This window comes from Lissotriton vulgaris, chromosome 9, assembly GCF_964263255.1.
Source record: "Lissotriton vulgaris chromosome 9, aLisVul1.2, whole genome shotgun sequence".
Classification (NCBI taxonomy): Eukaryota; Metazoa; Chordata; class Amphibia; order Caudata; family Salamandridae; genus Lissotriton; species Lissotriton vulgaris.
The window spans coordinates 274,051,280-274,076,324 of record NC_141697.1 but is presented as its reverse complement, the minus strand read 5'-3'; the positions used below and the strand labels follow the sequence as shown (position 1 = coordinate 274,076,324).

At 42.1% G+C, this 25,045-nt stretch overlaps 1 protein-coding gene across 1 annotated transcript; it reads right to left on the bottom strand.

Annotated features, from left to right (window-relative positions):
• Positions 1-8,303: 8,303 nt before the first annotated feature.
• LOC147690001 (uncharacterized) lies at positions 8,304-24,833 on the bottom strand. The gene is made up of 5 exons (XM_086937556.1): positions 24,482-24,833; positions 19,496-19,531; positions 12,859-13,296; positions 10,117-10,332; positions 8,304-8,676 (listed from the first exon to the last, which is right to left on the bottom strand). The coding sequence occupies exons 3-5, from the start codon at positions 13,294-13,296 to the stop codon at positions 8,392-8,394; spliced, it is 939 nt and encodes a 312-aa protein (XP_086793682.1). The 5' UTR covers positions 19,496-19,531; positions 24,482-24,833; the 3' UTR covers positions 8,304-8,391.
• Between the last annotated feature and the right edge of the window lie 212 nt (positions 24,834-25,045).

Below are 25,045 nucleotides of genomic sequence, written 5' to 3'. Positions count from 1 at the left end.
ATCTCAGCACCACAACAGTTGCACTTCTCCCAACAATGGCATCACTGATGTCCACGAATGCAACACCTAGCAATTCCCCTTTATCATTCTGCACCCCCACAGTACCATTGAGCAACAATACAGCATCACTCTGCCCCACCACAGCCCCATTTAGCTCTCGAACAGTGCCATTCATACATACTACAGCTGTAATGATGACTTGTGTATATACACCTTGTGATAGAGTCCATTGATGTGTGTGTGTGTGCTTCTTCAAAGAATCTATTTTTGTTTATTATGAAGTTTGTCTGCTGAGTAATGCTGTAGTGGTGATGAGTGGTGCTGTTGTGCTAATTGTGTTTGTGTGTAGTTGTAGTGTGATAGTGTGTTGTTGTTGAATGATGCTGTTGTGGTGGGGCAGAGTGATGTTGGTGTGTTGCTGAGTGATGTTAGTGTGGTGCTTAGTAATGCTGTTGTTGTGAAGTGTTTTTCTGTGCTAGTGATGAGTGGTGCTGTGTTGGTGTTTAATAATTACCAGCACAGCATATCTCAGCACCACAACAGTTGCACTTCTCCCAACAATGGCATCACTGATGTCCACGAATGCAACACCTAGCAATTCCACTTTATCATTCTGCACCCCCACAGTACCATTGAGCAACAATACAGCATCACTCTGCCCCACCACAGCCCCATTTAGCTCTTGAACAGTGCCATTCATACATACTACAGCAGTAATGTTGACTTGTGTATATACACCTTGTGATAGAGTCCATTGATGTGTGTATGTGTGTGCTTCTTCAAAGAATCTATTTTTGTCTTGTATGAAGTTTGTCTGCTGAGTAATGCTGTAGTGGTGATGAGTGGTGCTGTTGTGGTAATTGTGTTTGTGTGTAGTTGTAGTGTGATAGTGTGTTGTTGTTGAATGATGCTGTTGTGGTGGGGCAGAGTGATGTTGGTGTGTTGCTGAGTGATGTTAGTGTGGTGCTTAGTAATGCTGTTGTTGTGAAGTGTTTTTCTGTGCTAGTGATGATTGGTGCTGTGTTGGTGTTTAATAATTACCAGTACAGCATAACTCATCACCCCTACAGTTGCACTTCTCCCAACAACGCCATCACTGATGTCCACGAATGCAACGCGCAGCAATACCACTTTATCTTTCTGCACCCCCACAGTACCATTGAGCAACAACTCCGCATCACCCTGCACTACCACATGTGTTGTTTACACAACAAGAGTGTCATTTATACCTACTACAGCAGTACTGATGACTGTTATGTGTGTATGCCTGGTGAAAGTTCCCATTGATAGCTGTTGTTGTGTGTGACTGTTAAAAGCGTTCAAGTTTTTATTGTATGACCTTTGTCTGCTGAGTCATGCTGTGGTGGTGATTAGTGGTGCTGTGGTGGTAAGTTTTTGTGTCGTTGTAGTGTGATAGTGTGTTGATGGTGAGTGTGGGTGAGGTGTTGAGTGTGAGGGGATGATGGTGTGATGGTGACTGTGTGAGGGTGAGGGTGAGTGATTGTTGGCGATGGTGAGGCTCTGAGTCTTATTGAGAATGTGAGTGGGTGTGCGAGGATGTGTTAGATTGTGTGAGTGTGTGAGTGTGGATGTGTGTGAGGGTGGGGTTGTGTGAGCGTGTGGGCATGTGAGTGTGTGGTAGAGGTTATGAAGTTGATTGAGGGTGTGTGAGGGTGAGTGAGTATGTGTGATGTTGAGGATGTGAAGGTGTGTGAAGGTGGGGCTTGTTGAGGATGCCTGAGTGTAATTGAGGGTAAAGCGTTGAGGGTGAGTGAGGGTGAGGTGTTGAGGCTCACTAAGGGTGAGGGTGGGTGAGCGTTAGTGAGCGAGGGTGATTGAGTTGATGAGGGTGATGTGTTGATGTTGAGTGAGGGTGATGTGTTGTGGTTGAGTCAGGGTGAGTAGTTGAGGGTCAGTGAGGATGAGGGTGAGTGAGGGTGAGGTGATGAGGGTGAGGGCCTGAGGGTGAGTGAGGGAGTCTGATTGTGGTTGACTTTTTGAGGCTGTGGGTGAGTAAGGGTGAGGTGTTGAGGGTGATGGGCCTAGGCTGAATGAGGGTGAGGTGTTGAGGGTGAATGAGTGTGAGGGTGAGTGAATTTGAGGGTGATGTTTTGTGTGTGAGTGCGGGTGATTGATGGTGAATGACGTTGAGGGTGATTGAGGGTGAGTGGATGATTGTGTGAGGGTGAGGGTGAGTGATTGTGTGTTAGGGTGAGGGTGTGAGTCTTATTCAGAATGTGTGTGGGTGTATGTGGATGTGTGAGTGTGTGAGTGTGCGTGTGTAAGTGTGGGTTGTTTGTGATGTTGGGGCATGTGATGGTGTGGTTGAATTCATGATGTAGAGTGATGGTGTTTGAGGGTGAGTGAGGATTTGTAGTGAGTGTGGGTGATTGAGTTGTTGAGGGTTAGGTGTTGATGTTGAGTGAGGGTGATGTGTTGTGGGTGAGTAATGGTGAATAGTTGAGTCTGAGTGAGGGTGAGGGTGAGTGAGGGTGAGGTGATGTGGGTGAGTGCTTGAGGGTGAGTGAGGGAGGCTGGTTGTGAGTGTGGTTTTGAGGCTGTGGGTGATTCAGGGTGAGGTGTTGATGGTGAGGGGCAGAAGGTGAATGAGGGTGAGGTGTTGAGGGTGAATGAGTGTGAGTGAAGTTGAGGGTGATATTTTGTGGGTGAGTGTGGGTGAGGGATGGCGAATGACGTTGAGGGGGATTGGATGATGGTGTGAGGGTAACGGTGTGAGGGTGAGGGTGAGTGATTGTGGGTGAAGGTGAGGGTGTGTCTTATTGCGAATGTGTGTGGGTGTGTGAGGATGTGTGAGTGTGTGAGTGTTGTTGTGTGTAAGGTTGGGGGGTGTGTGAGGGTGGGGGCATGTGAGGGTGTTGAAGTCATGATGTTGAGTGAGGTTGTGTGAGGGTGAATGAGGATTTGTTATGTTGAGGGTGTGAATGTGTGTGAGTGTGGGGTTGGGTGAGGGTGCGTGAGTTAGATTGAGGGTGAAGCGTAGAGGGTCAGTGAGTGTGATGTGTTGAGGCTGAGTGATGGTGAGACTTGTTGAGCGTTAGTGAGTGATGGTGATTGACTTGTTGCGGGTGATGTGTTGAAGTTGAGTGAGGGTGATGTAATGTGAGTGAGGTTGATTGTGTCACTGAGGGTGCGTTGTTGAGGGTGAGAGGCTGAGTGTGAGTGAGGGCTAGTTATTGTGTTGAGGTTTTGAGGCTGAGGGTGAGTGAGGATTGAGTTGTTGAGGGTGAGGGGCTGAGTGTGAGTGAGGGATAGTGATTGTTTTGAGGTGTTGAGGGTGAGTAAGGGTGAGGTGTTGAGGGTGAGGGGCTGACGGTGAATGAGGGTGAGGTGTTGAGGGTCAGTGAGTGTGAGGTCTTGAGGGTGAGTGAGAATGAGTGTGAGTGAGTGATTACGTAGTTGAGTGTGAGGTGTTGAGGGTGAATGAGGGTGAAGGTGAGTAAAGGTGAGGGTGAGGTGTTGAGTGTGAGTGTGGGTGAGTAAGAGTTGAGGAAGAGGGGCTGAGTGCGAGTGAGTTGGTGAGTGTGAGTGAGGGTGAGGTATTGTGGGTGAGTGAGGGTGAGGTATTGAGGGTGAGTGTGGGTGTATTTTGAGGATGAGTGAGGGTGAGTTGTTAAGGGTGAGTGAGGGTGAGGTCCTGAGGGTGATTGAGCTTGAGTGAATGGGAGTGAGGGTGACTGAGGGTGTGATTGGCATATGTGATTGTCGCGCATGTGTTAATGTTGATTGTAATGTTAAAAAAACTATTTTCGTATGTGTATACGTTTTTAAATTTTTTTCGTGTATGTACTTAAAATGTGTATTATTTCTGTTGTAGTAAAGGGTATTACGCAATGTTTTCCCTTTTCGTTTGTTACGTAAGGGATGTTAGCGTTCTATTTTTTATTTGATGGTGATGTAATGTTGTGCGCTACGTTATTTTTAGTCAATCGCAGCTCTACGTTGTGTGACGTAGCGTTGCATTTGCCGTGCGTGAACGGGGCGTTTTCTACATTGGTGTGAATGTTTGAGCGGTAAAGGTGTGTTATTCCTCCGTCGTTGTTGGTGCGTCGTTGGACTGGTAAGATGTACATTTATTAACATTGAATTTCTAGATCTTTATGCGAATGTTGGCTCGTGTTTAAGTTGATAGTTCGGGATGCATTGAGTAATCTTTGGTAGTGTCTTCCTGGAATGTATTTTCCGGCGTTTCGTTTCGCCAGAGGTGGCACTGTGATGTTTATTTTTGCCTCTGACTTAGCTTTTTCTTGTGTCATTTGTACCGGTCTGTGACTTGTTTCGCCGGTATTCATTTATTTTGTTTGTTGGCTTTTGTACTTAAAAGTATTATGTATGCACTGTGTATGTTTTTTTTGTTTCTGTGTTTCTTTTCTAATTTCTTCATTTCAGGGAATGAGCTGCTACGATCGACAGGTAATGACAATTTTATTGCCTTATTATGAAAGAGTGCCTTTGTGAGTTTTTATACATTTGTTGATGCATTTCCTTTTCGTGATGTTACTGTAATGATTATTTTCGGTCTTGCATTGCTAGCACGTAATTCCTGTCTGGCTCCTCTCATTTGAGTGTGTTTTGTATGTTAACAATGGCTGCTATTTCGTTTTATTCTTTGACATGGTTCGAGTTTCGTTTTCCCGTTCGTGTTTTGCGGTCGCACTTGCCTTGTGTGTATTAATTTCCTCTTGCACGGCCTCCCTTATGTCCATTTTGCCAGCAATAGCACATTATTAACATTCGGCAACCCCACACTACAATTGAGCAACATGAGATCATCAGTCTTTGGCAGTAGAGCTGTATTTAGAACTCCCCCAGTCTCATTTAGATATAGAACTGCAGTACTGTACAGCACCAAAGCATGCTTGTATTGCTGTGATTGTGTGTGCAACGTACCAAAAGTTCTTGAACAGTGTGCACTTTGGGCAGTTGGTGTGTGTGACTGTTGAAAGCGTGGCTTGATGGCTGTTTGTGTGGGTGTTTCCATGGTGAAACGATGCACTGATGACTGTTGTGTGTGTACGGCTTGTGAAAGTGTCCATTGCTAGCTAATAGTGTGTGTGCCTGTTAAAAGCGCACATGTTTGGATTGTATGTAGTTTGTCTGATGTGTAATGCTGTAGTGGTAATGAGTGGTGCTGTTGTTGTAAGTGTTTGTGTGTAGTTGTAGTGTGATAGTGTGTTGATGGTGAGTGAGGGTGAGGTGTTCAGGGTGAGAGGATGATGGTGTGAGGGTGACTGTGTGAGGGTGAGTGATTGCTGGCGAGCGTGAGGCTATGAGGCTTATTGAGAATGTGAGTGGGTGTGCGAGGATGTGTGATAGTGTGTGAGTGTGGATGTGTGTGAGGGTGGTGGTGTGTGAGTGTGTGGGCATGTGAGTGTGTGGTGCTTAGTAATGCTGTAGTTGTGATGTGTTGTTTTGTGCTAGTGGTGAGTGGTGCTGTGTTGATGTTTAATAATTACCACCACAGCATAACTTTGCACCACAACAGTTGCACTTCTCGCAACAATGGCATCACTGATGTCCCCGAATGCAACATGCAGCAATACCACTTTATCTTTCTGCAGCCCCACATTACCATTGAGCAACTACACTGCATTACTCTGCACTTCCACATCCGTATTTTGCACACCAACAGTCTCATTTAGACATAGTAGTGCAGTACCGATGACTGTTGTGTGTGTATGCTTGTTGAAAGTGGCCATTGATAGATGTTGTGTGTGTGACTGTTAAAAGGGTACATGTTTTGATTGTATGAGTTTAGTTTGCTGCAGTTGTGATGAGTGGTGTTGTTGTGGTAATTGTTTTTTGTGTGGTTGTAGTGTGATAGTGTGTTGAGGGTGAGTGAGGGTGAGGTGTTGAGGCTGAGTGAGGGTGAGGCGTTGAGGGTGAGTGAGATTGAGGGTGAGTTAGTGTGAGGTGTTGAGGGTGGGTGAGGCTATGAGGGTGAGTGAGGCGTTGAGGGGGAGTGAGGGTGAGGTGTTGAGGGTGATTGAGGCTGAGTGAGAGTGAGAGCAAGGAAGGTGTTGATGGGGAGGTGTTGTGCGTGATTGAAGTGGTGTTGTGGTGGTAATTGTTTGTGTGTTGTTGTAGTAGTGTGATAGTGTGTTGAGGGTGAGTGAGGGTGAGAGTGAGTGAGACTGAGGGTGAGGTGTTGATGGTGAGTGAGGGTGAGGAGTTGAGGGTGAGTGAGGGTGAGAGGATGAGGGTGAGTGAGGTGTTGAGGGTGAGGTGTTGAGTGTGATTGAGGATGAGTGATAGTGTGGGTGAGTGATGTGTTGAGATTGACTTAGGGTGAGGCGTTGAGGGTGAGTGAGTGTGAGGTGTTGAGGCTGAGGGTGAGTGTGGGTGAGGCGTTGAGGGTGAGGCATTGTGTGTGTTTGTAGTGTGATAGTGTGTTGAGGGTGAGTGAGTATGAGGGTGAGTGAGGGTGAGAGTGAGTGAGAATGAGGGGGAGTTGTTGATGGTGAGTGAGGATGAGTGAGGGTGAGTAATTGAGGGTGAGTGAGGGTGAGAGGCTGAGGGTGAGTGAGGTGTTGAGGGTGAGGTGTTGAGTGCGATTGAGGATGAGTGATAGTGAGGGTGTGTGATGTGTTGATGTTGACTGAGGGTGAGGCATTGATGGTGAGTGAGGGTGAGGTGTTGAGGCTGAGGGTGAAGAGCTGAGGGTGAGTGGGTGAGGCGTTGAGGGTGAGGCATTGAGGATGATAGAGAGTGAGGTTCTGAGGGTGAGGGTGTGAGTGTGGGTGAGGCGTTGAGGCTGAGTGAGGGAGAGGTGTTGAGCGTTATTGTTGATGAGTGAGAGTGAGTGTGAGTGAGGAGTAAAGGGTGAGTTGTTTAGGGTGAGTGAAGTGTTGCTGTTGTGGTAAGTGTTTGTTTATAGTTGTAGTGTGATAGTGTGTTGACGATGAGTGAGGGTGAATGAGGGTGATGTTTTGAGTGTGAGTGAGGGTGAGTGAGGGTGAGTGAGTATGAGAGTGATTTGTTGAGTGTGAGGTGTAGAGGGTGATTGATGATGATTGAGATTGAGGGTGAGTGAGGAGTTAAGGGTGAGGTGTTGAGGGTGAGTGAATTGAGGGTGAGTGAAGTGTTGCTGTGTTGGTAAGTATTTGTTTGTTGTTGTAGTGTGATAGTGTGTTGACGGTGAGTGAGGGTAAATGAGGATGAGGTGTTGAGGGTGAGTGAGTATGAGGGTGAGGTGTTGATGGTGAGTTTTTGAGGGTGAGTGAGGATGAGTGTGGGTGAGGTGTTGAGGGTGAGGAGTTGAGGGTGAGTGAGGCTGAGGTACTGAGGGTGAGTGAGGTATTGAGGGTGAGGTGTTGAGAGTATTGAGGATGAGTGAGAGTGAGGGTGAGTGATGTGTTGATGGTGAGTTGTTGAGGGTGAGGTGTTGAGGGTGAGTGAGAGTGACGTGTTGTAGGTGAGGGTGAGGGGCTGAGGGTGAGTGTTGGTGAGGCGTTGAGGGCGAGTGAGGGGTTAAGGGTGAGGCGTTGAGGGAGAGGTGTTGAGAGCGAGGGTGATTGAGTGTTTGAGGGTGCAGGGTGGAGGGTGAGTGAGGGTGAGGTGTTGATGGTGAGTGAAGATGTTTGAGGCTGATGGTGATGTGTTGAGGGTGAGTGAGGATGAGGTGTTGAGGGAGAGTGAGTGTGAGGTGTTGAGGGTGAGTGAGTGTAATTCAGGGTGGATGATGAGTTGAGGGTGAGTGAGTGTGAGAGAGGGTGTTATTGACAAATGTGAGTGTTTTGCATGTGTGACTCGTTATTGTAAAGTGTGTTTGTATTTGTGTATGTTGTTGTGGTAGAATGATGCTGTTGCGGTGGTGTAGAGTGATGTTGGTGTGTTGATGAGTGTTGTTACTGAGGTGCTTCCTAATGCTGTAGTTGTGAAGTGTTGATGATGAGTTGTGCTGTGTTAGTGTTCAACTATTACCACCACAGCATAACTCATTGCAACAACAGTTGCACTTCTCCCAACAACCTAATTTGTGATGTCCACCAATGGAACACGCATCAATACCACCTTAACATTCGGCCCCCCACAGTAACATTGCTCAACAACACAGCATAACTCAGCACCAGCACAGGCGTCTTTAGCTCAACAGTCTCATTCATACATAATACTGTAGTGCGTGTAAGCTACAAAGTATGTGTAATTTGTATATGTTTTTCTAATGTCAAATGGATTGGCTAAATCTTGTATGTGGGTGTGACTATGTTGTATAAATGGAGTGTCTTAGTTATAATTTGCCTTTCGAATAGAAAAATTCACCATAGAAGTAGTAAAATTTGTATTACACACTTGTTTATTTTTTATAAAAAAACACAAATATTTATTGTTTAACTTTGTACAAAAAAAAGATATCCTGGCAACATGCAAAATTTACTCAGAACATATTTCATCGTCTTTTTCTTTAAGAATCTTTATGATTTGCCCATTACAAAAGACAACTTCAAAATTTTGTGGCAAAAAATGGACAAGGGCATCTCCGATGTTCTCAACGTCCTCATCTAACATAAACCATTTAATTAAGATCTCGTTTTCGATGGGCATCGATTGCAATTCGTCTGTGTTTGTCACTTTTATTGTGATGATACTTGTTTGCTCAGTAGAGCTTTCAACACCATAAATTAGAATGTCCATCTTTTCCTCTGGTGGGGCTGTTACCTGTTGAGAGAAAAGAAAAGCATTAATTATTTGTAAAATGTGTATACTTTATTTTTTGTGTAAGGCCTATAGTGGTTGAAAGGGACAGAGTTGTTGAAAGGGACACATTGGGTGAAATGGACTGAGTAGGTGAAAGGGTCCCAGTTGTTGATAGAGTTTGAGTGGGTGATAGGTCGAGACTGGGTGATAGGTGGTGGTAATAATTTTTTTGTGTGGTTGTAGTGTCATAGTGTGTTGAGGGTGAGTGAGGGTGAGATGTTGAGGGTGAGTGAGGGTGAGGCGTTGAGGGTGAGTGAGATTGAGGGTGAGTTAGTGTTTGAGGATGAGTGAGAGTGAGGGTAAGTAAGGGGCTGGTGGGGATGTTTTGAGCGTGATTGAAGTGGTGTAGTGGTGCTAAGTTTTGGTGTGGTTGTAGTGTGATAGTGTGTTGAGGGTGATTGAGTATGAGGGTGAGTGAGAGTGAGAGTGAGTGAGAATGAGGGGGAGGTGTTGAGGGTGAGTGAGGATGAGTGAGGGTGAGGAGTTGAGAGTGAGTGAGGGTGAGGGGCTGAGGGTGAGTGAGGTGTTGAGAGTGAGGTGTTGAGTGTGATTGAGGATGAGTGAGAGTGATGTTGAGTGATGTGTTGAGATTGACTGAGGGTGAGCCGTTGAGTGTGAGTGAGAGTGAGGTGTTGAGGCTGAGGGTGAGAAGCTGAGTGTCAGGGTGAGTGTGGCTGAGGCGTTGAGGGTGAGTGAGGGTGAGGTGTTGAGGGTGATTGAGGATGAGTGAGTGTGAGGAGTTAAGGGTGAGGTGTTTAGGGTGAGTGAAGTGTTGTTGTGGTGGTAAGTGTTTTTTTGTAGTTGTAGTGTGATAGTGTGTTGACGGTAAGTGAGGGTAAATGAGGGTGATGTTGTGAGGGTGAGTGAGTATGAGAGTGGTGTTGAGTGTGAGATGTTGAAGGTGATTGATGACGATTGAGATTGAGGTTGAGTGAGGAGTTAAGGGTGAGGTGTTGAGGGTGAGTTAAGTGTTGCTGTGGTGGTAAGTATTTGTTTGTTGTTGTAGTGTGATAGTGTGTTGACGGTGAGTGAGGGTGAATGAGCGTGAAGAGTTGAGGGTGAGTGAGTATGAGGGTGAGGTGTTGATGGTGAGTTGTTGAGGGTGAGTGAGTATGAGAGTGGGTGATAAGTCTAGAGTGGGTGATAAGTCTAGATTGGGTGATAGGCCTAGAGTGTGTGAAAGAGCCAGAGTTGTTGAAAGGTTCCGAGTGGGTGAAAGCTCCCGAGTGGGTGAAAGCTCCCGAATGGGCGAAAGGTCCCAAGTGGCTGAAATGTCCAGAGTGGGTAAAATGTCCAGAGTGGGTGGAAGGGGCAGAGTGGGTGAAAGGGCAAGACTGGGTGCAATTCCAAGAGTGGCTGAAAAGAGATAATTGCAAAACTTTGTTTGTTCGTTGTGCTTACCTCCATTTTGCTATGGCGCGTTGTATTCAATATTTTTTGGCAATTGAATTCATGTACAGTGACATGAGTCAGGGTCACATATTTCCCAAGATGTATTTTAAATAGTGACGCTTCTCTCCACAGTGTCACTTTTATATCATCAGTTGCATCTTTTATTGTAATGGATTTGAGTGGGGTATCTTGCCCATTGATAAACACCGTTTTTGCGTCCTCTTCCTACACAAAAAGAAAGCATTCTATTAAATAGTGATTGTAAAAACAGATATTACTAGTGCATTGTCTGAAAGGCTATATAATGTATCATATTTAACGACCCAAATGAACCTCCTTTCTAAAAGATTGAAATGTTTCTTTTAAAAAATGGCCTTGTACATAGTACTTTTTTTTGTAGTATACACCAAAGCACTGGCATCTTATATTTTTCAAAAGTTGTACTTGCTACTATGTGTGAAGAGTGCATAATCAAAAATGTGTCCAGTTAGTTTTTGAAGTTACTAAAGGTGTAATGTGTGTGTAAGTGAACTATGCATTTTTTAAGTAGACATGATGACATGAGTGAGTGTGATGGTGAGGTGTTGAGTGTGAGGAGTTGATGGGGAGTGAGGGTGAGTGAGGATGAGGTGTTACGTGAGGGTGAGGTTGAATGTAAATGAGGGTGGGTGAGGGTGGGAGGGTGAGGGTGAGATTTTGAAGGTGAGTGAGGGTGAGAAGTTGAGGGTGAGTAACGATGAGCGTGAGTGTGAGTGAGGCTGAGTAAGGCAAGTATGCATATTTTTAGTAGACCTGATGACATGAGTGAGGGTGTGGGTGAGGGTGAGTTATTGAGGGTGAGGTGGTGAGTGAGGGTGGGGTTGAGGGTGAGTGAGGACGATGTGTTACGTGAGGGTGAGTGTGAGTGATGCAGAGTTAGGGGGAGGCGTTGAGGGTGAGTGAGAGTGAGGGAGTGTTGAGGCTGAAAGATTGAATGTGAGAAGTTGAAGGTGAGTAAGGATGAGTGTGAGTGTGGGTGAGTGAGGGTGATTAATTGAGTGAGGGTGAGGTGTTGATGTTGAGGCTGAGGTGTTGAGGTGTTGAGTGAGGGTGACTGAGGAGTTGAGTGAGAAGTGTTGACTTTTTGAGGGGGAGGTGTTGAGGGCGAGTGAGGGTGAGTGAGGGTGATTGAGTGTGAGGTGTTGAGGGTGATTGAGGGTGATTGAGATTAAGGCTGAGTGAGGCATTAAGGGTGAATTGTTGAGTGTGAGGTGTTGTGTGTGAATGAGGGTGAGGTGTTGAGAGTTATTGAGGGTGAGAAGTTGAGGGTGAGTAAGGATGATGGTAAGTGAGGGTGAGTCATTGATGTTGATTGTGAGGCTGAGGTGTTGAGGTGTTGAGTGAGAGTGAGTGAGTATTTGAGGGAGAAGGGTAGAGTTTTAGAGTGGGAGGTGTTGAGGGCTAGTGAGGGTGATTGAGGATGAGTGAGGAGGAGGTGTTGAGGGTGATCTCGGCTGAGTGAGATTGAGGGTGAGTGAGGCATTAAAATTGAATTGTTGAGGGTGAGGTGTTGAGTGAGAGTGAGAGTTGGGTGTTGAGGGTGAGTGATGTTGACTGAGGGTGAGGCATTGATGTAAAGACAGTATTTGTGTACTTTTGGTAAACCCAAAAAGAACAATTCTACAAAATAGTGGCAGTAAAAAAACATAGTAGTAGTGCATTGTATCACTGGTAATATAATGTATTATATTTCACGACCCAAATGAACATACTTTCTACCATAGTGGAAATTTTTTTTAGTAAAAATTGTCATTGTGGAGAGTACTTGAATTTGTAATATACCCCAAAGTACTCACATATTATATATCTCAAAACTATCCCTTTATACATAGTGTGAAAGACTGTGAAAGAGTGTCTAATGCAAGCTTTTTTGATGTTGTCCGTGATGTTACTAAGGGCCCGATGTAGGTAAATCCCATTTTTGTATGTAGGTACCAACATCTGTATTCATTACAGAATACTTACCAAATCTTTAATTACCAAATCGGTAAATAGCGAATAGGTAATGCGCATTAATTCATATGGGTTTTGAAGGACATAGGAATGATTAGGCATTACCGAATCGGTATTTACTGAATCTGTAATTAAAGAATTATGAAGGGTGCAGGTGGTGTCACTTTGACACCCTCCTGCACCGGCAAAAAAGGCACAGGTGCCATGTGGCAAGCATACCTGCTGTAAGGGCAGGTCTGCCTGTCACATGCCATAGGTATTTTACCCTGGATTTGTATTCCATGGTAAAATACCGATTGTGTAAGCCATGTACAGAAGGTACATTGCCTACCTACATTACATTTCAGTTAATTTTATTGAATCTGTAAATCTACCGTTTTGGTTAATAAACAGATTTGCTAAAGTTACCTAAAATGTGCCCCTACATCTCAATAGCCCTTTACCGATGTGAAACGGGCCAAAATCTTTTTTTTTTGGCCGAATGGGATCGCTAAAGGGCTACCTACACCGGGCCCCTAAATGTGTAATTTGTGTGTAAGCCAACTATGCATTTTTGTACTAGACATGATGACATGTTTGTGTTGATACATCTGGCACATATTGTCCCTGAAACAGTTGTCAGACTATTTATACTTGCAATTTCGAAAAAGCACAAATACATAAGATATGTCATTTACAATCCTAATAAGTCCAACTCTTCCACTGCAAGACAATATTTTTTTTTAGTTGACATGATAACATGTTTGTGTTCATACTTACGGCAATTATTGTCCCTGAAACGGTCATCAGGCTTTTTAGACTTGCCCGTTTTATTTCCTTGATGGGAGAAGCCGATGGTGCAGGCGGATGCAAAATGTTGTTTGCTTGTTGGATCAGGCCCTCCTCGATTGTCATTGCGGGAAATTTGGTTACTTTAGTTTGTTTTGTAATTAAAATTGTTTTGTTTTTGAGAATAAAGTTCCGTATCAGTAGTCCACAGTTTATTTTCGTTTGCTCATATAAATTTTCTTGGTAACATGTACATTTAATTGTTCCAGTTTTATCTGCTAAAGCCAAATGGAATAAAATTTTCTGCTCTTGTTTAGCATTTTTGTACGTAGTTTTCCCTGAGCAGCTGATGACATTAACTCTTATTGGTTTCTGGTATGGTTTGTTGTCATCAGTATTAATGTTCATTATTTCTTCAATAGACATCATCTGAAATAGAAAATGTGATATAACATGTTAAATACAAACCCATATTGGTTTATGATCACTGTAATAGCATTCTAAAGTACCATAGTTGTGTAGTTGGTCATTTGTATATATATGATCTAAAATGGATTGGTAGTTAGTTGTGTAACTGTTAATGAGTTGTTGACATTGTAATTTTGTTTCAAAGAATCCAAGTAATTGCTTGCTGTTTGCATTTGTTTGAGATACATCCACATTGAAATCCCCTATAATAATCAATTTGTGCATGGGGTAAAAATCCGTAATATTAGTGATGAAATCAAAAAGAGAAGTTATACTTTTTAGGGGTGGTTTGTATAAAATAATAATAAGGTAATCTGTGTTATTAATCTGTAGAGTAAAATGTAAAATGTCTATCCCTTCAAGTGTCTCATAAATAGGCAATATAAATAAATCTTTTTTGTAGTACATAATCATTCCATGGTTTGTGTTGTATGTATGAAATTTATCAAATATAATGTGATGATATTGTTCTATACTGAAATCATTAGCTGTAGCATTTCTTGTAGTGTTGATCTCAGTTAAGCAAATAATGTCTGCTTGTAATATATTCCTATCCGCTACCATAGATGAAAAATTTTTCTGTACTGATCTTATATTGTGTGCAATGATATTGAAATGTGCACTGTATGTATGTAACTGTGGGATATGTATTTCAAGTGGCATTTCTGTCCTTAATCTGTGCATTTCCTCATTAACTTGTGGATGTACTACAATTTTACGTTCATCAAAATTGTGTACATAGACATTTTGTATTGATTTTGCCCTGCTAATAGCAACATAATGCAAATGATGAATCTTGCTGTTATTAAAGTGTATATAAAGTGGTTCAAGAGTTGCACCTTGTGTGCGATGTATAGTGCGTGCTGATGCTTGGCGTAAAGGAAATTGCTTCCGTATAATGGTAATAAATTTCTTAGTGTATTGGAAATGTCTAGCTATAGCATGTATTGGTGTCCATGTATTTTGTGTTTGTGAATGAAATAAGTGTTTATATTGTTGTCTGGTTGTTTCTCCTATAGTGGGATTGTCAAATAACAACCAAACAATAATAGGTGTATTGTTAATCAATTCTACTAATTGTACAACACCAGTTGCGCCATTTGTTAAACCATCATTGACATCCACATTGCAACTTAAATCATAACGAAGTTGTAAGGCAATGTGTAATGTATGTGAAAGGCCCATTGTTTTCTGTGGATCTTTGGGCAGTTGCTTAAGAATCGTTTTTTTCACACTTTCAGACAAATCAGAACTAACAGTATCGCTTGCTACTGTTATGTAGACAGGATAATCTTTGCAATGTTGTTCTAAAACCTTTTTGTTAATTTCATTAACTTCTAGATTAGTTGACATGATATATGGAATTGTTTCTAATAAAGTCTCATCAGGTTGTATTTCCCTTTGCTTAATTTGTGAAATATCTTCTTCAGTATGCTTGCCTTCTCTCAATCTGTTTAGTAATTCAGCAAATTGTAGATCTTCTTTTTGGCGCATAATTTTTGTTAATTCAAAAATTTTAAAATGTTCTTTCCACAAGTTAGCACTTAAAGGACCATACATTTGTGTCGAATCCTGAAAAATGTATCTGTCAAATACAGGTTTTAATTGGTAAAAGTCACCAATGGCTAAAATAGAAATTCCTCCAAATGGTTCATTAGATGATTTAATTTCTTGAAGCCTGTTATGTATAAAATTCAACATATTGTGGCCTACCATTGAAATTTCATCAATAATAACAACTCTAACATGCATCATTTCCATTTGTAGAGCAGTTCTATGTTCATGAGTCAGTTGTTTATAAGACAAACTTTGCGACACAGGTATTTTGAAAGTGCTATGCAGTGTTTTGCCATTAATATTATGGGCAGCCTTTCCTGTTGGAGCAGTAAGTAAGATATAAACATTATCCGGATTTTCACCGGCCTTAGTGTTATAGTAGCGTAGTAAAGTTTGATAAAGTGCAGATATTACAAAACTTTTCCCAACACCAGCCCCTCCAGTGCAAAAAGTATAGCATGGAGTGCTAGTACTTTTAAACCAATGCAAGTGATGGTAAACAAAGTTAAGTTGTTCTTCCGTTAAGTTTTGCATAAGTTGTTGGTATTTTTCATTGGGTAAAAGAACGTTAGTTGATCTTTGTTCTTCAGTTGTAGTTCTAATTCCTAAATCTAGAGCCAAATCATATCTATTATTATGTTCTGGATTTTGGTCTTCTGTCTGTATATTCACAGTTGGTGATAGAGGAGGTGAAATGACATTTTCATGAGACTGTTCATGAATAATGTTTGTAAGTTCACCATGCTGTTTGTTATAGATTTTTAGTTGTGTGTCAACAAATGTTTTAACTTCCAGATACCTATCATAGTAAGTTTCCTTGTTGATTAGTATTTTTTCTTCTTCCCTCCATGGATAGTGCAACATTAATATTTCTCTATAATACTCTTCCGGTTCATTATTTTTGCTAAATCTGCAAAAGCGTATTATTTTCCCTTGTCTGCGCTTATTTAAAGCATAATCATAATTATGTTTCTGTTGTTTATTTCCGTCACTACATTCTATTTCTAATTCTTCCTCATCTGAGCTGTAAAAGTTTTGTTCTGCAAGTAAATCTTCGCAATCATTTATTTCTTTCCCATGTGTTTTTTTCTTCACATAGTTGAAATTAGCCGCATAGTCTGCTAACGTGCACATCTCTAATGATTGTGGCCGTTTGCAGTACTTAATAATAATATTTTCACATTGAATGTCAGTGGAATTTTCGGGCAAGTTATTAATAGTTTCGATATCACGCATTAAATAAGTTCTTTTCTCTGGACGGCTAGTATTAATAAATACAAATGATCGTGAGCTTTTCCGTAATGGTATTTGAAGAATTAGATATGCTGCTTCTTGAGCACTAATTTCTGTGCAGTTGAGGAATTTGTTCCCTATGTGTTTAAGTTGATCTTTGATATTACTATTGCTTGGTACCTCTTTAGCAGCTTGCGCTAGAAGTTTGCTAATTCCTCTTTGCGATTTACTAATATATGAGATAATATAGACTGCACAAGCATAAGGGTCTAGTATAAACTGCAAGTCTATATTTGCTCGCCAAGCTTCTAAAAGAGTACTATTGTAGTTATTGATGAAGCATTCGGCTGGTGTTCTTTTTAAAAAAATAGTAGTTTTTTGTAAGCTAGTTTGTATAGAAGTAATATATTCTTTATCATCCATTTTAATGAAGTCCAAAAATTCCTCAAAAGAAAGTGTATTAAAAGTAGTATTATTCATAGCTTCATGTATTATTTTCATATTATCTTGCCATTGGTTATTTGTCTCCTCCAGTGTTAATGGCTCTAATATGAGCGTTCTTGACATTGGATATTTGGGATATTGATATTTGCATGTCCGTTGCTGTTTACGTCTGCAATTTTTGGTGTGACCATGCCTTTGTAGATTTATTAACGGTTGTAAAACAGGGTTTTCAGACTTATGACAAGTGATATATTTGTCAATAAAGCTATTGACTTCTTCCACTGGTGAAACACCATACAATGGTGCTTTGTTTACCCAGAGTAATGCATGTATATGTGGAGAACCTCTCTGTTGGAATTCGACTCTGTAAAAGTAGTCTACTATTTCCCCAATTGGATTAGTGCCATTCAGCAAAACACAATTAAAGAATTTCCTAACTTGATAGTCAAACTGTCTTGCACATGTTATTGGATCTTCTTGTATTAATTTACTTTTAGTTTCCCAAGACATGTTTAAGAATTCTTCCTCTGTACATTCCTGTAAGTTTCTAACTCTGAATAGTATATTTATTAAATGGTGCCATTTTGTTTCTGCAGCAGATAATGTCAAAAAGAAAGTGGGAATGCCAAGTTGCCTTATCATAGCAAAAATATCTTTTTTGCAACCTTCCCAATATGGAGGTGAACTGCGTATAGTTTTTAATACTTTGTACCCCTCATTGAACTGTAAAACATTGGCAATATTACATTTAATGTCTTTAGCAGTTATTTTATTCCCATCTGTAAAATGTTTTCTGATGGAAATGTTGATTTTACCATGGATCTGCTTAATATGTAATTTCTTCAGTTTAAAAAAGACATTAGTAATAGATTTAGCGACTCTTCTATCATAACTCCTTAACTCTGCTTGGCAAATAGTACTATAATGTACCGGTATGTGTCTTTCCTTATTGTTAGGTCTTCGTTCACCACAAAAAATAGTAGGGAAAGCCAAAAACTCTGAATCTTTATCCTCATATAAACCTCTTGGCGTGTTATGTTCAGCTGGAGCGAAACTTAACACATTCAGCGAATTACTAGTAATAGTTTCATTTGTTAACATAGTATCCAAATTTCCAGCTTCTATGTTGTCTGAACTATCAGATGAATTGTTTGTTTCAGAAGTCTCATTGTGAGATTCTATTTCTGGAGGTATATACTCCCAGTCAGGGTTAATGGTAACACCATATTCATTAAACATTCGACTATTTTTCGCTAGCCATGTAGCTGCCTTTTTTACAGTATTTGGTCTAATATTCTCATAATGTGTATATGATTTATAGATTAATTTCCTTTTTAATTTCACTGGGATTGTCATGGCGTCATTAATTTGCCTTGGTAAAATTGTAACAGTTGTCATAACATCTGCAGGTACATTAACTACTGCACCTGATAATGATTTTTGAAAACCGCGTGGCAGACTCCGAATTTGTAAGAATGGTATCCTAGGTGAAACTAATCTTTCTTCTAAATCATATAATTCTAATTCAACTGGTACATTTGGGAAGCCCATGCCATTTACAATTGAACATGGTGGTATTTTGTTTTTGCGAATGTAATAATAGCAAGTCTTACAAATAAAAGTTGTTTTCTTGTTACTAATGTTACACTTGTTGAAAATTTCGGATTGGCTAACACTGCGTATATTTAGCAACGTTTGTTTATGCCACAGTTGATTGCAAAGAGTACAAATGTACTCTGGCCCATGCAATATTTCCCGGTGGAATTTGCGAATGATTGTATGGATTTGTTTACCTCGTTTCTGTCTTTGGCCCTGCGTGAAGATGGGTATGTTATTATCAGTAGCACTTAGTTGACTGTTGGTAATGTCTTCTTCAGCTGTATTAATTTTTTTTCTTTGTACAACTGTAGTTGGACATGTACTTGAATCCCTTTTTCTTTTCCGAGACTGATTATTTGTTCCCTGGATAGCTTTACTATTACCTTGTAATTGTGGTAAATGATTGCTATTGCTATTCCCTCCCTTACTTGTATTCTGTAAATGATCAGAAGACATTGATGTTGATGTTATCGTCTGATTAGGAGTACATTCAGTAGTATGTACCCAAATTTTTCTTTCTTGCGGCAGTTGACTATTTTTTTTGTGCACAGTAAGTGCTTTTGTTAAGGATTTTCTTTGAATGACTTTTATATCTATTGGTGTTAATTCAAATTGGACACATTGCTCAGCCTGATGTTTTAAGTTATATGCTAGTTTCATAACATATTGAATTAGCCCTTCAAACGAATTAAATGCAATTGTAACACATGTTCCGTTTGAATGAGGCATGCCTTCATGGTCCCTACTATGTGAATCAAATACAAAGTATGATTGCATATGTTTGAAAATAGCTATTACATAAACATTCATACAAAGTAGAACACCACAGTGCTTCTTAATAGTAACATTTAATGCTGTGCTAATATCTGGGTAGGCTTTATCAAAACGTTTAAGGACATCACCGTAGTAAGCATTCCGTAGCAAAAGTGAATATATCTCTTGATTGTGGTCTATATACCTTGGCAGGTCATCTGGATGCATAAGTGTTTCTTTGTTAATAGAATGCATTTGGAGATATAAAGCGTCCCCACGGTCCATTATATAATGCAGATCATTAGAGTTCCAAGTAGTTACTGGCTTGCATAAATTGTGCAAGACAGCAAAAGCACTATTTGGTAAGCATTGCTTACCTTGTGATTTGCTATTAAATTTGCTATTCCCTTGATGGTAACTTGCTTTTAAGCATTTCTGCATCTTCAAAGTTATACTGAAATGTTGTTATCAACAAATGTAAATTGAGAAGGTTTGTGAACTAAAAAATTTTTTAGGGGACTGTAAGGTATGAACTTTTAACAATTTTTAAACGAAGTGGCAAAGTAGTATTTACCTTAACTTCTGTTTCTTTTGTTGTTGTTTGAATAATCTGAAAGTTGAAAAAAAACATATTGTTTAGAATATATTTCTCCGAATTTTAGCCATAAAAGACACATTAGCATGTAAATAGTCTTTTAAAGACCTGTTAAGAGCTCTAGTGCTGCTGTGAGTGTATGTGCCACGGCTGGCACACAGGCAGGGTGAGATGATAGAGGGAGAGAGAGGGAGTGGGAGGAAAAGGGGGACAGAGAGAGAGTGAGTGAGTGCGTGAAAAGTTAATACTGAGAGACGTTAAAAAATGTGTGTGTGTGTGTTATGTGTTGCATTGAATCAGAGAATGGATGAGGTGTGAGGAAGGTAAAGGGAGTGAGAGGGAGAGTGATAGGAAGTAAGACGGGGATGGAGGGAGGGAGAGAGAGGGAGAGGGAGACAGAGGGATTAACAAAGTTAGAGTGAGAAAGAGGAAGGCAAGAGAGAGGTAGGGGGAGCTAGAGAAGGAGAGAGAGGGTGAGTGTAGGTGAGGGGTTGAGGGTGAATGAGGATGAAATGTTGAGGGTGTGAGTGTGAGGGTGAGGTGTTGATTGTTGTTGAGGTGAGGTGGTGAGGGTTAGGGTGAGGGTGAGTGAGGGGGAGGGGATGAGGGTGAGTGAGGGTGAGGGTGAGGGTGAGTGAGGGTGACGGTTTGATGGTGAGTAATGGTGAGGGTGAGTGAGGATGACATGTTGAGGGTAAGTGAGCATGAGGGTGAGTGAGCATGAGGGTGAGTGAGCATGAGGGTGAGTGAGCATGAGGGTGAGTGAGCATGAGGGTGAGTGAGGATGGTGTGAGTGAGTGTGAGTGAGGGTGAGGGGTTGAGGGTGAGTGAAGGTAGATTAGGCTTAGAGATTGAGGGTGAGTGATGGTGAGAAGCTGAGGGTGAGTAAGGATGAGGCTGAGTGTGGGTGAGTGGGAATGAGGTGTTGTGGGTGAGTGAGGTGTTGAGGGTGAGTGAGGCTGAGGTGTTGAAGTGTTGAGTGAGAGTGAGGGTGAGTGAGGAGTTGAAGGAGAAGTGTTGAGGGTGTGTGTGTGAGGTGTTGAGGGCTAGTGATGCTCAGTTTTATGTTGTTGCTGTCACCCCAAGCCTTAACCACTGACCCTGCCCCCACCGATGCGGTCATTGGACACTAAGTAAACATTACATTTTGCCCCTGAGAGAAAGATTGTGAGTAGGCATGTAATAGAGTGTGTGTTTGAAAGTGTCCTTGTTCGTGGAATGTGTGTATGAAAATTTTGTTGTGGTGTGGCGAAGTGTTGGTGTACCCAGTTACTGTGGAAGTAATGTAGAAAGATAGAGAGGGAGTAAATGGGAGACAAATGGAGAGTTATGTACAAAGACAGAAAGGAAGAGAAATTTAGTGAAAGGAAGGGAAATGGAGGGAGAGGAAGAGAAAGGGAGTGAGATGCAGGGTGATAGGGAGTGAGACGGAGAGGGAGGGAGAGAGGAGGAAGAAAAAAGTGGGAGTGAGACAGAGGGAGGAACACAGTTAGAGTGAAAGAGAGGAAGATGGGAGAGAGGGAGGGGTAGCTATAGAGAGGGAGAGAGAGCTATAGAGATGTAGGGAGTCCGAAAGAGAAAGAGAGCGCGAAAATTATGTGTATGCCGGGAGGGCTCAGTGCACGAAGCCTTCGGCTGCAGGGTCCTGTGATTAACCTCATGGTCAGTTTAATGTTGTTGCTGTTGCCCCGACCCTTAACAACTAACCCTGCCCCCACCGATGCGGTCCTTGGACACAAAGTAAACGGTACATTTTTCACCTGCTTGAAAGCTTGTGATTAGCCATGTAACAGAGGTTGTTAGCGAAAGTCCCCTTGATAGTGGATTGTGTGTATGAAAAATTTGTTGTGGTGTGGCGAAGTGTTGCGAACGGATTATGACTGTACTATTCCCCCTAATGTTGTAATGTGCCTGTGACTAGTGTAGTAAGTGTATGGGCAAATTTTTTTTGGGTAGGCAGCTAATTCTGGCTTGGAATTGTTGTTGGGGATGGAGAGGGAGTGAGTGTGTGCGTGAAGAGTTAATAGTGCGAGACGTCCTGAAAAATGTGTGTGTGTGTCATCGTGTAACTTAGATTACTTCCTATATTGTATTGAATATGAAAATGAAATGAATGCGGTGTGCGTGTAATATTGAAAGTGTACACAGTTAGTGTGCAAGTAATGTAGAAAGATAGAGAGGGAGTAAATGGTAGACAAATGGAGAGTTATGTACAAAGACAGAGAGGAAGGGAAAGTTAGGGAAAGGAAGGGAAATGGAGGGAGAGGAAGAGAAAGGGAGTGAGATGCAGGGTGATAGGGACGGAGAAGGAGAGGGAGGGAGAGAGGAGGAAGAAAAAAAGGGGGAGTGAGACAGAGGGAGGAACACAGTTAGAGTGAAACAGAGGAAGATAGGAGAGAGGGAGGGGGAGCTATAGAGAGGGAGAGAGAGCTATAGAGATGTAGGGAGACCGAAAGAGAAAGAGAGCGAGAAAGTTATGTGTATGCCGGGAGGGCTCAGTGCACGAAGCCTTAGGCTGCAGGGTCCTGTGATTAAGCTCATGGTCAGTTTAATATTGTTGCTGTCGCCCCGATCCTTGACAACTAACATTGCCCCCACCAATGGGGTCCTTGTACACAAAGTAAACAGTACATTTTTAACCAGCTTGAAAGATTGTGAGTAGCCATGTAATAGAGGGGGTGGGCGAAAGTCCCCTTGATAGTGGATTGAGTGTATGAAAACTTTGTTGTGGTGTGGCGAAGTGTTGAGAACGGATTCTGACTGTGCTATTCGCCCTAATGTTCCAATGTGCCTGTGAATAGTGTAGTAAGTGTAAGGTGCATTATTTTTTGGGGTAGGCAGCTAATCCTGGCTAATATGTTATTGGATGTGTGCTTGTGAAAATGTAATACTAGTAGTTGTACGAGTGGCTGTTTCTGTGTGTCAGCTTGTAACTTGGATTACTAACTGTGCAAGTAAAGCAACGAATGAATGCATTGTGCGTAAATCTTGTAAAGTGTTGCCTGTTTACGTGCAAATTAATGTTCAATTAGAATTTTTGACTGAAAGTTTGGTGCTGTAGTGGCGAAGTGCTATGATGTTACATTGCGTAGGAGTTGCACGTGTTGTATAAGGGTGGCAGTCAGTGTTTTGCCTAATGTGACAGGCTGTGTGTGATTAGTGTAAGATGCAGTGTTTTGCCTAATGTGACAGGGTGTGTGTGATTAGTGTGCTATAGAGAGGTAGGGAGACGAAGAGAGAAAGAGAGCGACAAATTATGTCTATGCCGGGAGGGCTCAGTGCACGAAGCCTTCGGCTGCAGGGTACTGTGAATAACATCATGGACAGTTTTATGTTGTTGCTGTCGCCCCGAGCCTTAACCACTCACCCTGCCCCCACCGATGCGGTCATTGGACACTAAGTAAACATTACATTTTGCCCCTGAGAGAAAGATTGTGAGTAGGCATGTAATAGAGTGTGTGTGTGAAAGTGTCCTTGTTCGTGGAATGTGTGTATGAAAATTTAGTTGTGGTGTGGCAAAGTGTTGGTGTAACCAGTTAATGTGCAGAAAGGGATTGAGATGCAGGGTGATAGGGAGTGAGACGGAGAGGGAGGGAGAGAGTAGGAAGAAAAAAGTGGGAGTGAGACAGAGGGAGGAACACAGTTAGAGTGAAAGAGAGGAAGATGGGAGAGAGGGAGGGGTAGCTATAGAGAGGGAGAGAGAGCTATAGAGATGTAGGGAGTCCGAAAGAGAAAGAGAGCGCGAAAATTATGTGTATGCCGGGAGGGCTCAGTGCACGAAGCCTTCGGCTGCAGGGTCCTGTGATTAACCTCATGGTCAGTTTAATGTTGTTGCTGTTGCCCCGACCCTTAACAACTAACCCTGCCCCCACCGATGCGGTCCTTGGACACAAAGTAAACGGTACATTTTTCACCTGCTTGAAAGCTTGTGATTAGCCATGTAACAGAGGTTGTTAGCGAAAGTCCCCTTGATAGTGGATTGTGTGTATGAAAAATTTGTTGTGGTGTGGCGAAGTGTTGCGAACGGATTATGACTGTACTATTCCCCCTAATGTTGTAATGTGCCTGTGACTAGTGTAGTAAGTGTATGGGCAAATTTTTTTTGGGTAGGCAGCTAATTCTGGCTTGGAATTGTTGTTGGGGATGGAGAGGGAGTGAGTGTGTGCGTGAAGAGTTAATAGTGCGAGACGTCCTGAAAAATGTGTGTGTGTGTCATCGTGTAACTTAGATTACTTCCTATATTGTATTGAATATGAAAATGAAATGAATGCGGTGTGCGTGTAATATTGAAAGTGTACACAGTTAGTGTGCAAGTAATGTAGAAAGATAGAGAGGGAGTAAATGGTAGACAAATGGAGAGTTATGTACAAAGACAGAGAGGAAGGGAAAGTTAGGGAAAGGAAGGGAAATGGAGGGAGAGGAAGAGAAAGGGAGTGAGATGCAGGGTGATAGGGACGGAGACGGAGAGGGAGGGAGAGAGGAGGAAGAAAAAAGGGGGAGTGAGACAGAGGGAGGAACACAGTTAGAGTGAAACAGAGGAAGACAGGAGAGAGGGAGGGGGAGCTATAGAGAGGGAGAGAGAGCTATAGAGATGTAGGGAGACCGAAAGAGAAAGAGAGCGATAAAATTATGTGTATGCCGGGAGGGCTCAGCGCACGAAGCCTTAGGCTGCAGGGTCCTGTGATTAAGCTCATGGTCAGTTTAATATTGTTGCTGTCGCCCCGATCCTTGACAACTATAGAGAGTGAGGGAGACGAAGAGAGAAAGAGAGCGACAAAATTATGTGTATGCCGGGAGGGCTCAGTGCACGAACACTTCGCCTCCAGGGTACTGTGAATAACCTCATGGTCAGTTTTATGTTGTTGCTGTCGACCCGACCCTTAACCACTGACCCTGCCCCCACGTCGGAGTGTTAGGAACGGAAGTAAAAATTGTGTAGAAGAGTGAACAGTTGGCTGTACTTACATGATATATGTTGGTGCGCAGTTTCTTTCCCCCTATCAAGGAAATGTTGAAAGCGTACCAATAACCTACAAGAGATAACAAAAAATAAACAATATGTATGTGTTGTTTTAAAGCAAGGTATGACCTGTTTTAGAAATTACGTAGTCTTTTGCTAAGTATTACCATAGAAAATGAAGATTTGCAAACACACATGTCGCAGAATAATTTAACACAGGTGCAATGTTGATATAGTAACAGTTCTAATAAACGCAACTAAAAATATCAATACTGTCCCTTAGATGTCTAGAAATAACACTTGCATGCACTTACGTTCTAAGATTGAATGCCGTAATATTTCAGTGGCTGTTGGTCGATAGCAGCAAGTTCAGCGCCGTTCTGTAAGTCGAAGTTCTGTCCTCGCTGGTAAAAATAGAGTATGACTTAAAGTGACCCGTCCCTCTGCTTAAATAGGGGGTAACGATGCAAGAATCTTTTTTTTCTTTTTGTGTTTAAGAAAGGATCAAAGCTTTTAGTCCTTCCCTTGCCCCAAGGAAAAGTCACACTAGCTGATGTGCGCGACTTGGA